Source organism: Juglans regia, chromosome 7 (genome assembly GCF_001411555.2).
Source record: "Juglans regia cultivar Chandler chromosome 7, Walnut 2.0, whole genome shotgun sequence".
In the NCBI taxonomy this organism is placed as follows: Eukaryota; Viridiplantae; Streptophyta; class Magnoliopsida; order Fagales; family Juglandaceae; genus Juglans; species Juglans regia.
The window spans coordinates 27,603,564-27,617,402 of record NC_049907.1 but is presented as its reverse complement, the minus strand read 5'-3'; the positions used below and the strand labels follow the sequence as shown (position 1 = coordinate 27,617,402).

Below are 13,839 nucleotides of genomic sequence, written 5' to 3'. Positions count from 1 at the left end.
AATCACCGCATTGGATTCACTAAATACTAAAATTTGAAACTTTGAGCTATAATGCATTTCAATTTATCTTTAAATGTGAATGTTCACTATTCACACTTTATAACCATGATTTTATTTACCTAAATTATTGTTTCTTAATTTTAAGCTACAATATATTTAAGTTAAAAAATAATAATTTAAGTATCAAATTAAATTATTAATTAATATATAATTAGTATAATTGTAAGATATGAAAAAAAATAAATTAAAAAGATGATAAATATAATGATTAATTAAACGTGGGATTATGAACAAGGAGAATTTAAATTTATGAAAAATATTTACTTTTCATCGATGAAAATGATCAATCCAATCTAATTATCGCTCCCTCGTCTCTGTCCTGTTTTTTTCCTTCATTCTCCCCTCCCCATCTGCGCCTTTTCCCCAGCCCGTGACACCGCAGCTGCCAGCACACCTCGCAAGCCAGCGCCGCCGCCGTGGCCAAAGCCACCTCCAGCCACTGGCGTAGCAACCCACCGTCGTGTACCCTAGCTCCTCTGTTTCTCTCTCTCTCTCTCTCTCATCCTTCGGCCTCAGCCCCTGCAGTTCCCGCGCCACCACCAGCCACCTCCGCCACCACGCCTCGCCGCGACCACACCTCTCATCCTTCTCGGTTTCCCGGTTTTACTCTCCCTCTCTCAGATTTATCTCCCCCTTTCATTCTCTTCTCTGTCCCTCTCTCTCGTGATTAGGGCTCTGCCGCGGCCATCCTCCACGGCGCGGCCCCGTGTGTCACCAGAAGCTCCTCCGCTCGGTTAAACTGGATAATGTTGTCAATGTTGGTATATTTGATTTGATCCAGAGTGTATCCGCGCTCGGTGCATGACCAAAGCTGGAGACATGATGTCGGACCTGCACAGGAAAGGAAAAAATTCTTATAATGAGAAAATTTCCGTAGGATAGAGTTTTCGTGCACTCCGAGTGTTCGACGGTTGGTTCCAGAGACACCTTTTTTTTGTTCTCTCAAAATGCACTGAAGCATGTCGTTGAGCTTAAACCAGCTTCGCAAATCTTTTGTGCATACAAAACATGCTCTTATTTCTCAAAAGAATAGTTGTATGTTGATTCCAGTGAATCACAAATCAAGTGGAGGAAGAAGACCCAAGAAGAAAATCTATCACAGAGTTCATGAACTTGACAAAGTAATGGACTTGCAGAAGAAGCCATCTTTAATCCTTCAGCTCAAATCTATCATCCAATCTCAAAAGCACCATTCGCTCCTTCTCAGAGACCTTGAAAAACAAGTTGGGTTTGTTCAGAAATGGAATTTTATGACTGTCATTGAGAAGTATCCGTCAATATTCCGCGTTGTTGGTGGTAGCACAACACCACCTTCTGTTAGGCTTACTGACAAAGCGCAAAAGATTGCAAATGACGAAGCTGAAGCCAGAAACATGATGGAACCCATTCTGGTTAAGAATCTAAGGAAACTGTTAATGTTATCAGTTGATTGTCGGGTACCACTAGAAAAAATTGAATTCATCGAGTCTGAATTGGGTTTGCCGAGTGACTTCAAGGAGTCATTGATTCCAAAATACCCAGATATCTTTTCAGTGAAGGAAGTCAAAGGGAAGGGTTATCTTCAATTGGAAAACTGGGATTCTTTACTGGCAGTCACTGCCCGTGAGGAAAGATTAGCACGCGAAGGGATTATGAACTTTGCCGGGGCTCAAAAAAAGGTTAGAATCTCGAAAGACGGTAACTATCAAGGCCCATACGCTTTTAGATTGAATTTTCCAGCTGGCTTCAGGCCAAACATGAGTTATCTTGCGGAACTTGAGAAGTGGCAGAAAATGGAATTTCCTTCTCCGTACCTAAATGCTAGGAGATTTGAAGCTAAAGATCCAAAGGCTCGAAAACGAGTGGTGGCAGTTCTTCATGAGCTCCTCAGTTTGACCATGCAGAAAAGGATGACATCTGCACAGTTGGATGCATTTTATTCTGAGTATCTGTTACCGTCTCGATTATTGCTTTGCTTGATAAAGCATCATGGTATGTTTTACATCACTAATAAAGGTGCAAGAAGTACTGTTTTTCTCAAAGAAGCTTACGATGGTTCGAATTTGATAGATAAATGTCCCTTGTTGTTATTTTACAGTAAGTTTGTAGCACTCAGTGGTAGAAAAGATATGGATTTGCATGGCGGGATTCCTTCTTCGTAGCTACATTGGGAGTTGAAATATTTCTTGTGTACTGAAAAAGAGATGTGAACAGAAGCTGGCATCCATTTTTTTATAACGTTTTCCTTCTTGAAGAGAATATGATATGATTGAGAAATCTGTTCTTTTATTGGTACCTTAGTATTTGCTGTTAACTCTTTCCTCTGCTGCCAAGATCTTTTGGATCAATTGGCAATACCTTATTTCTCCCTTAAGAGAACCAAGTATCGAATCCCCCTCCCATGTATAAAAAAAAAAAAAAAAACTCTTTCCTCTGCTTTTGTGAGGGTGTTCGAGAATTAAGGGTGTTGGTATTTTTTAATAAATAGTACTTATTATTAACGTTTTTAATATCATTACCGTTGCGGAGCTTTCCTTAAATTTTTTCTCTCTTAAATTTTGGAGTTAGTCTTATACGGGCTTTGTTTCTTTTTGAATTCAAGTGTGTAACCGTGTCTGCAAGCGATTATTAAGTTCTTAACGTTTAGTGCTTTATGGGTATTAAAACGTTGGCCGTCTTAATTGCCCACTGCCGTTTGGTTGATTACAACGTCTATTATTCATTATATTGCTTTTTTGTTGAATTGCCGTTGGAATTCAATTGGGTAGGGTGGTGTTTTTTCTTTTTCGTACGAAAGAGAGTGAAACATTTTTAGAGGAGAAAAAAAAAATTTACGTAGATACATTTTTGAGAGTTTTTTCTAGACAAAAGAGATGTGTTCTTTTAGTGGAGTTTTAGGCTTAATCACTTGTGCATAGTAGGTTTGAGCTATACGACGATTAGTTGGACTGTTGTATAGACAAGTTAATAGGAGGTATGCTGCACTGATTCATTTGAAACTTTGTATACCGCATAGGACTTGAATCTTTTTTAAGAAAGTGAGATTTTCGTGCCTTAGTTCAAAGTGGTTTCGTTTGAATGTTAAGTTTATTGTAATTTTTATTACGTTATTGTGTATTTCACTAACAATTTTAAGAAGTTTTTAGATAGAGCCTACAATTGAAAAATGCATGAAAAGCTTTGGAAATCTCAATAAGCCCTTCTATACCAAGAGAGCCAATTTCAAAAGATGGGAGTGCAAAATGCTCTTCTATGTAAGCCTATTGAATGTCTCGTATGTTCTCACGACAAAGGTAATTTAGTTTATGAAAATGGCATCTTGCCCAAAGGTTAGATTTCAAGAAGTAGTTTTTTGAAGCCACAAAGAAAGAATTTCAAAAAATTTAGGTCTCGTCTATTTTCACAAATGAGATGAGGTGAATTGAGTTGAGTTGAGATTAAAGTTAAAAATTGAATAAAATATTGTTATAATATATATTTTTAATATTATTTTTGTCTTAAAATTTGAAAAAGTTGTATTGTTTATTTTATTTTATGTGAAAATCTGAAAAAGTTGTAATAATTAGATAAGATGAGATGAGTTAAGAGGAATTGTGAAAACAAACAAGGCCTTAGTAGATCTCACAAAAAGTGCTTTCCAAGCCAAAAGGGTTAGAATCAAGGACCCCCTTCACAAAATTCATCCTGTTTTGTCTGTGACAAAAGTGGGCAATATGCTAGAATTTGCAAGTTTTGAAAGCGAGAAAATAATCTTCAAGTTAACATAACTGAGGAACTATTTGTAGCAATAATTACTGACATTAACATGGTTCAATTTGTTACTTATAAAAAAAAAACATGGTTCGATTTGTTGAAGGGTGGTGGGCAGATTTCGATGCCAATAGGCATGTCTGCTATGATAAAGGTTGGTTAAAAAATTATACTCCCTTTGAAGAAGAGAAACTATTATACTTGATAATTCAAGTAAAATCAAGGTTGTTGGAAGTGGTGAGGTCGAGTTGAAATTCATCTCTAGATGTATATTGACGCTCAAAGATGTGCTCTATACATTGTCCATTAGGAAGAGTTTGATATTGAGTTTTTTGCTCAACAAACTATTGAATCTAATCAATATATTATTATGAATAATGGAGTTTTGTGGGCAAGGGCTATCTTTGTGATGAAATGTTTAAAAATTGAATGTTGAGAATAAAACATCGAATGTTTATGTTTGTATGCTTTCTTCTTTAAATTTTTGGCATGCACGTTTGGAATATCTGCTGTACTCAAAAGTTTTAGGGATGCCGATTGGAATATCTTGTGAGGTGATTCTTTTTTAACTACTGGTTATATGTTTACCTTAGGTGGTGGTGCTGTATGTTGGAAGTCTAAAAACCAAAAGATTATTGCTAACTCAACCATGGAAGCTGAGCTTATAGTTTTAGCTTCAACAAGTGAGGAAGTAAATTGGTTAAGAGATTTATTACATAAGATTCCCTTGTGGGAAAAATCAGTTCCACTCATATTAACTCATTATGATAGTACTGCTACAATTGGTAGAGTACAAAACCGTTATTATAATAGTAAATCTAGATCTATAAGAAGTAAATACAGTACCATGAGATCTCATTTGATTGATGGTATTATAAACGTGGATTATGTTGAGTCTTGTGATAATCTTGCAGATCCACTAACCAAGATCTTGAGACTTTATCAGAATTTGTTGTTTGAAGTCTTGCCAACATACCAACATCTCCATAAGGCTCACCAACTGCATATGGTCACCACTCACCCCACATGCACCATATTTTGCATCTACCATCAGCCACCAGAATTCCACGGATTGGGATGACATAATTCCATAACCATTTCACCAAATCTTTATTGATAAAAGCAATTTTTTGACCAATAAACTACTTGGAGAAGCTTGGGTGCAAACCTTTGATGGCTAGACTAGGGTCTTGTTTGAATAGTGAAAGTGTTTTATTTCATTTCATTTCATCATTACAATTTTTTTAAATTTTCACACAAAATATAATAAACAATTCAAATTTTTTTAATTTTCAAAACAATAATAATATTAAAAAATAATATTCTAACAATATTTTATTTAACTTTCAACTTTTATCTCAACTCATCTCATCTCAATTCACTATTCAAACGGAACATTTGAAACTTGAATTCATTCTCATAAGAAATCCCTCTAAAGCATCTCAAGACGCTAACTACACCACCAAGGAGGAAAAATAGAGGCAAGATAAGTAGGAAAGCTGAGCAACTTAGAGAGTACTCATAATTAAAGTATGCCTCCTGCCAGCGGATAAATATTGCCACTTTTGCCCAAAACGCCATACAGATGGATTTCTCCTTAAACGGCACCCCCCATGGAAGACCCAGATACTTCATTGGTAGATATGATACCCTACGACAAAATAAATGTGAAACTACTAATGTTGTCTACCAATTAAGCTGTTACCAACTTTTTCTTGCCTAAATTGATTTTCAGTCTAGAAACAGCTTTAAAGCAAAGGTATAAACTACACAAATGATGGATATGATCCTGGGTAGACTCGCAAAAATGAGCATTCGCTGGCAAACACAAGATGAGGGGATAAAGGATTCCTTTGTTGTAAGTCTAGTGAGAACCTGAGAGAGTGCCATGTATCAAAATTGACTAATGCATAGCAGAAATACGGTGTGCCATCCACTCACATCATCTCTCCTCAAAGCCACATCTCCTAAGTACAAGAAAAAGGCATAGCCCCAATTCACAATATCATACGGCTTCTCCAAATCAAGTTGCAGACCACACCTGGAATCCCTGATCTGACTCAGCTATCAAGGCACTTGCTAGCTACAAGCATTGAGTCTAGATGTTGTCACCCCCTGATGAAACCATTTTGGAATAAAATTATGATTTTACACTTTGGACCTTACAATCAGAACATAATAAAACTTGATAATTGTGAGGGGCATTGACACTAAAATTGGAAGTTTGACACAACTTCAGTTGTGGTTACACCAAACCGGAGGTTGGCTCAAAAAAATATTTTAGATTTTTTTTATAGGTAATATGATGAAAAAAAATATTTTAGACTCTCTCTCTTTAAGTTTTAAATTTCATGTTGGCTCATAATCATTCTTATATTATTTTTGTGACATGCTTACATTTGTTGCAGTTTGCTGGAAGTGCTCTATTTGCTACCATCAAAGAGTACAACTACAGTTATCATGATGGCCTATAACTAAATGAGCAAAAAAGTGAGAATTATACCATGCATAACCGCTTTTGAAGGTGCATGCATCTAAAAGTCTATCTTCAGTTTCCCAGCTGGTGTTCCCTATCCAACATTTCGCTTATTCTTAAGATTCTTGGAAATTGATTTACCTTGTAGACAAGTTGACCTATCTTAATTGTCTATGTGGTGGGGATAGCTTGTTAGAGGATTGACGTGAAGAGTTTCGAAGCCAGCATGAGATTCACTAATTAATTTCCCTCTAAATTCTATATATTAGAAATTATATATATATGGTTATTTTAGCAATTTTTTTATTTAGAATTTCTATTTTATCAGTTCTTTGGTTGTGAGTCTTGTTTGGTTAGTGGGAAGTATTTCATGTTTTTCTTAAAACTTCCTGTCTACACAAGCAAGTCTTGTAGCCTTGTAAGTAATCAGAGAGTACCTTTTTAGATTGGTTCTGATAACTATATTGATAATGTAGTTAATTATGAATTTGTAGTGGTTTGTGCTCTTTTTCCTGCTCTTTGCTTTTGTTTGATGTTTGCTTTTGTAAATTCCCTGTGTACTTAAGTTTGTCCTTTGCACTTATAGTGTAATTGGTTTTTCTTATGAAGAGGGAAAAAAGATGCATCAAATTCTATTGATTACAACTTTTTGTAGTAGAATGTCGAATACAATAAAATATATACATCAAGTTTTTTTTATAGTTTTAGGCGATGGATTTTAATAGGGTCAAATTTTTGTTTTTATTCGATTTTTTTTTTTTTTTTTGAGCAGAATCTAGTTTGTTGGAAGAGAGAAACTGATATTCTATTCTAGAGGGAAGAGATGAGAGACTATTTCTGAAATTTCTCTAAGTGAATTATTTCTCAAGTGGCTTACTTTGTGCCAATGCATACATGGGTATTTGTAGGCTTGTAGATTCACCTAGCATTTACTTTAATACATGAACTTCCCTAGTACAGGAACACCCAAGTACATGAATCACTTCTTTCAAGATGAACCCTCTAGTTCATGAATCTACCAAAAGACACAACTCTTCATCTAACATTTACTAAATTAAGTTTATTATTCAACAATATATAGGAAAAATTGGACAATGGTTTAAAGATAAAGTTTTGGTATGATGTATGGTGCAAAGATCAGCCCCTCAAAGAAGTTTTCTTGGATCTATTTAACCTTGCCAGGGCCAAGGAAGCATCGACGCCAAGCAATTTACAGCTGTCCAATGGCTCTCCTCAATGGGATATGGTGTTTACATGTGTGATTCAGGATTGGGAGGTGGATTACTTTACCTTTTTTATGCTCGGCTGTATGCTTTCATATAGAGATAGGGTGGTGTAGATAAGTTGTGCTGGCGCATATCCATCTGAGGGGTGTTTGAAGTTTTCGTTTTATAATGCATTAGTTTCCCACAGTGACATATCTTTCCCATGGAAGACCATTTGGAAGAGCAAGGCTCCCTCAAGAACAACTTCTTTGTCTGGACGGCTGTGCTGGAGAAGATTCTTACCCTGTATGGATTGAAGAATAGATATTTCATTTTACCTATCAAAAAAAGGAAGAGATCTATTTTGTTGGTAGAATGGTGCTGTATGGCCAAGCGGGATGGGGAATTGGTGGTCATCTCTCACTTAACTGTGAGGTATCCAACTCCTTGTGGCAGACAGTGCTTAGCCTATATGGATTCCCATGATTGATGCCTAGACGAGCGATGGATTTATTAGCATGTTGGAAAGGGTGGTTTGGGTCACCGCAGTGAGATCTTATGGAAAATTGTCCCAATTTGCTGACTCTGGAAGAACTCAAGGCTTTGTTTTATAATTCACTTATCCATTCGATGACAGCCTTTCTATGCTTTCCTAGCTTTAGGCTTTAGCTTTTTAGGACTTTTTTTTTAATCTCCTTTTCTTCTCTCATTAGGTGTATTCCTGAGTCAGCCAGGATTTGCATTGGAGCATTTCCAAGCGAGGGCTGTTTACTTCTTTGGTGGTCATACATCTAGAGCGACTGGGAATAATATTTCTGTGAATTCTACCTATATATATTATATATTTTTTCTAATAACTGTACCTATGCATAAGAGTTATTGTTTCCCAAGCACAAGAACAACTTTATAGTTGTTTATATTCAGCTGAAACAATGACCCTCCTTTATTATTACTTGACTGCAGAGAAGGATATAGCAAAATTAGCCTGTTATGCTTCATCTAATTATACGTTATTCTCAAATGATAGCGAAAACACAACCTAAATGATGACACGCTCTTACGGAACTACACCATGGTATTGGGGCAGTTAACCCCTAGGGGTTGGCTCAAGTGGTAGAGGGCTTGGGCTTGGGGATATGCTCCTCCCAAGTGGTTCAAATCTCCTTGGGTTCAAACAATTTCAAGGCACCATCGGACCGAGAGATTTTCTCTTTGAATTATTCGAGGTGCACTTGCGGAAAATTTCTTGTCGAGGGCCTGTGTATCTCCAGGATTAGTCGGGACGCTGTACCTGGACACCTAGTGCCAATAAAAAAAAAAAACAATGGTATTGGGGCAATCAAGCCTGCAATACTTAACTTCTCAAATACTTACAAAAAGAAATATTTAAATTCTAAAAATAATTTCCGTAGTTTCTCTCTCTCCCCTTGGTATGCAAAGTGCAATAATGCTTTCATCAGCCTGCAAATTGTAGGCCCGTTGGCATTTTTTGTCCTGAGAAGTTTGATAAATGGCTATATTTATATTCACATGGCTACTTGCTTATGTTTTTAGCATTGGTGTATTTTGAAGCTATGTTCTTGCATTCTCTATTGTACTTTTTCTCCCGTCTCTGCTCATCCTTCTAAGAATTTTGTGTATCAACCACGATAATCATCTTAAATTTCTCCTGTCCTAAGAATTTTGATCAATGTGTTTGAACAAAAGGTCAAGGATAAAACTAAAACCTCAGCCATTATGTATTTTGACTGCATGAGGTTGGCAGATGAAGTTGGTTCTATTCTTCCAATATAAAGTTATAAACTCTCCTTGACATCTAACCCCTTTGTGTTCAAGCCAAACAATTCACTGGTATTAGCAGTGTCTAACATACGACATCTTGTTTCCATTGAGAGCATTGGCATTAGCTTCATCAAAAGCCTAGTCAAATGTAAAATTTGATGAATTTGATCAAAATCCAGCAGCATTGAATTCATCAAAGGGATAGATGAGAAGTTGTGAGCTATAGTAAATCCATAGTATCTTTCAAATTTGAAGTGTTACTATTCATCAAGCAAATGTATTTTTTTTATTGTGTTTTAATCCCGCAACGGCTTTTTTTTTTTCCTCCCCGCGTCTTTTCTCTCCATTTTCGTTCTCTTGAACCGCAGTGCCCCTTTCTCTCTTTCTCTCGTTTTTGTAAATCGTCATTTCTCTCTTTCTCTCGTTTTTGCGAATCACTGTGCCCCCTTTCGCTTCACTATTTAGGTTCACCCAAGCAAAGTGCGAAAGAAACAAAGTAGAGCCACATTCAGGTTTGCACGAGCTTCTTTCATTTACTGTTCATCTCCTTTCTTTTCTCTTGAAACCCTAGTTTTTGATGAGCTTTGATAGTTAAGGTGCATTTGAAGAAATGGTTGTAGTTTGGGGTTAAATCCCCCGCCCCTTTTTTTCATGTTGCTAAGTACATCTTGCAAATCTCTTGCAAGCACTTGGATATTTTTTCATGTTGGGGTTAAATCCCCCGCCCCTTTTTTGGTCTAGAACTTTCATATTTTTTTGCATGAAGCCTATTTTCCGATATACATTTATTTAAATATTTTATTAACTTTGGACATTTTGGCGTCGATAGTCTTTTTTTTTTCACTTAATTTGATGATCTAAATATTTCTCAAGCGCATCAGTGTTGTGGATTGTCAAGCAACCACTTGGAAAAGGGTATTTATTTTTCTTTCTGTATTGTATTGTTGGTATATTTCTAGATTTGCATCCCCAGTGTGTGATAATTTATCTGCAGACTGTAATGTATTGTACACAGAAGTTAGATTGGTCCATGATAATGGGAACATCTCGACTGTAATATGCATTACATTGATAGCTTGAATGCCACTATAGGAGAAAAAAACTCACTATTTATGATGGATTTCACTTTTTTCAAATGATTTGCATGTCTTATAATTAATTTGGGTAATAAAGTATTTTCAGATATTTTCTTTTTAAATATGAGTCAAATATAAAACACTTCTTATGTATGATTTTTAGTGTAGTGTGAAGATGGTGTTAATATTTTCACAAGTTCAATACAACTTTGAATGATTTATTTGTTAGGAAAGACTTCTGGAACCTGCAATTTTTAACCTGTAATTTTTTAGACCCACATCTTCAGAAGTAATTCTTCAGTGTTACATATTGTTACATTATGGTTGAACTCTTGATCTGTGGCGGGCTTGCTTCAAACTCTTTGTTCCATGTACATCTTCCAAAAGCACGCTGCATAATGCTCCACTCTTTGTTCTATTTATGTATTTTCCCCTATAGAAATAAAAGCCATGTAGAGTATTGGAAAATTATTGTTTCTAGTCAAGTCTGCCATTGTTAATATCCATATTACACAACCAACCTTTTTATGCGTATTACAGGTTACTGAAATTACCTAGACTGTATCATAGTTCAGTTCACTACACAGAAGAGTTTTCTTCCTTTTCTGTTTTTTCTTTGCTTTCCTTTTTTCATTGAAATTAGTTTTCCTCATGAGTAATTATTGTCATCAAAGTAATTACGACAGAAAATGTATGTGTTGCCTTGTCTATTTTTTGTCTTGTATGTGCTGCCTTGTTTGGTTTTTGCCTTGTATGTGTTGTCTTATCTATTTTTCTACCTTGTATGTGCTGCCTTGTCTATTTTCTGACAACTTAAACATTACGATTCTTCAAGGATGGACACTCTATTTGAGGAGGACCTCTTCTTCACCACTTTTTTACAAAGTGGAGGAGAAGGTTGTAATAGCACTCCAACATACACGCAACATTCTAATGTTGTGGTCCAAACAACCTCCTTCACGGTGAAAAAAGGTCTTCGGCCAAAAAAGTTCAAAACGGTGCATCTTTCACTGTTTAGGAAGATAACTTACTTGTCTCCGGTTGGCTCAACATTAGCATTGATGCCATACGGGGTACTGATAAAAAATTCACTCAAATGTGGGACATAATTTCTAAGTTTTATCACGAGTATAAAAAACCAAATACTGTGAACCGTTCGGTAGGGTCATTGATCAATCGTTGGTCCATGATCCAAAAATGCACAAACAAGCTTTGTGCATTTCTAGCGCAGATAAAGTCATTGCATCCAAGTGGTGCGACCGAGCAAGACAAGGTATGTACCATTTTCTTTTAATAATGTATTTATTTATCTAAGATTTATTTTCTGATAATATTCCTTCACTTTTTTAGATTGAAAATGCAAAAATAATGTACAAAGAGATTGAGAAGAGGAACTTCACATTGGAGCATTGTTGGTGTCTTTTGATACACCAACCCAAATGTCAGCAATACATGATTTCACTGAATACGAGGAGAAAGCCACATGATAAATGTCCACCTAATGAGCAGTCAAGTGAAGTTGCCGACGACATTATGGAGGAGAACGTTGAGAGGCCTCCAGGCAAAAAAGCTGAGAAAGATAACTTGAGGAAGCGGAAGGCCCATGAATCATGTGATGCTGAGTTCAACATGGCGTTAGAAAAAATGACCGAGGATAGACGGTTGTTCATGGCAGAGAGGAGATCATGGGTGACGAAGGCAGATGACAATAGAGGTGCACAACTAGAACTTGATAAGAGAAAGTTTGAGGTGGAGATTATGAGCAATGATCTGTCTGGCATTCAGCAGCAAGCCTACTTTCTAAATATTCAGAGAAAAATTTATAAGGAATCTTTAAATTGTTCCGAAGGTACATCCGAGAAATCTCCATCCACATCTGATGGAGGTGTGTAACTGTTGGCTATGATTTTAGATTTCCAGCTTTTAGTGGCTGGGCAGCCACTATGAGATCTAAAGTTTTTTATTTTGAAGTTGATATGTAGCCTTTTTGTATTTGCCATAGATTGAAATTGTATATGTGCCCCTGGACTTGCTGTGTAAGTGGAATTGCTTACTTGTTGTGTAACTGGAATTTCTAATGACAACATTTTGTGTGATGATAGCAGCTTGTTCATATCTTGTATGTTACTTGATGATATTTACCTCACTGTACTAGTTCATGTGAGGATGAATTATTTGTTCATATCTTGTATGATAGCAGCTTGTTCATAGCTTGTAGTGATTAAAACAAATTCAAAATATTATGTGCACTTAATTGGAGCTACAATGGTATGGTGGTAGATGTTCATCTATCCAAATCCTATAGCTTCTTTTTCAAGAATTTGCTCTGTAGTTAGCAGTTATATTGATGAACTAGCTTATTGCGAGTTTTCTTTCTTTCATGGTGAGAAAAGATTCCCAGTTGATTTCTAATGTATTTTCCTGTCTCTTGTGCTTATTACTTCTTGGTTGCATGTCGTATGTTTCTCCAATTCAAACACAAGTTTTGCTCTCTCTGTCTTGCCAATTTAAATAGAGGACCCTGCTGCTGAATGCCATTGGAGTAAAATGACCTGACACTCTTCCTCCCAGTTGTCATATTGTATTGAAAATGTTACGTGGACTAATGATTTTGACCGAAAGTGTAACTGAATGATTTTTTTATATATATTTTAAATTTCTGTTTGAATAAGAATTAATGATTCTTCTAACTGATTTTCCATTTTCTGAGGAAAAAAATTAGTTGGAAAACAATAATTTAAGTATAAATTAAATTATTAATTAACATATGGGGTTCTGGTTATGGAGGTTTTGGATTTAAAGAAAACATGTAATTTTTATCAAATTTTGAAAATGGCTTTGATGAAACCAATGCCAATGCTCTGACTGACTTTGATGAAGGACCTGGTGCTTGGGCTCTCAAAAATAAATAATGCATTTTTTTTTTGTATGTGAGAGCAAAGGAAAACTCTCAAGTTATATTGGCATACGAATTTAAGGCTCAGTGGGGCTTGCTTGTGACTAACTATTAGAAATGCTAACAAACTGGCCTATATGTCATACGTGTAATTGTACATTGGCTTAACAGCCCACCTGCTCTTATCTTTGTAATTCCATCGAACTTCTTTGAAGCCTTTTTTTCTTTAAACCGCACTAAGATGACATGCATTTGTAGGTAGTCGTACAATGTTTATGGGACAACGTTTGATGTTGTTAGTCTTGTTGGTCATTACCATACTTCTTCGATGGTGGGGTTGAGCAAGAATCTCCATTTCTTGTTACCTTTGCCTAACCATTTAATTTTGAGCTTTGCTAGGGATCCGCAACTGTTTCGTTGCGCACTACACACTTTTTTTTTTATTTTTTTAAAATGTTAGATGCTTCTCTCTCATCAGCTCTCTCTCATCTACGTCTCTCTCTGTCCGCAAGCTCTCTCTCTCTTTGACCTCCCTCATCAAGCCTTCTCTCTCTTCGACCTCTCTCTCAGACCTCTCCCTCTCTCCTCAAGCTCTCTCTCTCTCTCTCTCCTCTC

At 36.2% G+C, this 13,839-nt stretch overlaps 1 protein-coding gene across 2 annotated transcripts; it reads left to right on the top strand.

The window, feature by feature from the left end:
- The first annotated feature begins 348 nt into the window (after positions 1-348).
- LOC109020907 (protein WHAT'S THIS FACTOR 1 homolog, chloroplastic) lies at positions 349-2,548 on the top strand. Of its 2 annotated transcripts, XM_019003436.2 has the most exons (2): positions 349-2,031; positions 2,138-2,212. In XM_019003436.2, exons 1-2 carry the CDS (start codon positions 1,020-1,022, stop codon positions 2,146-2,148), a joined length of 1,023 nt encoding a protein of 340 aa, XP_018858981.1. In that variant the 5' UTR covers positions 349-1,019; the 3' UTR covers positions 2,149-2,212. The 2 variants fall into 2 exon arrangements, with proteins under 2 accessions (XP_018858981.1, XP_018858980.1); XM_019003435.2 differs by having other exon boundaries at positions 349-2,548.
- Positions 2,549-13,839: the final 11,291 nt, after the last annotated feature.

What these genes read in the sequence shown, in the direction of transcription:
- LOC109020907 (XM_019003435.2), top strand. Translation starts at nt 1,020, where the DNA reads ATGTCGTTGAGCTTAAACCAGCTTCGCAAATCTTTTGTGCATACAAAA.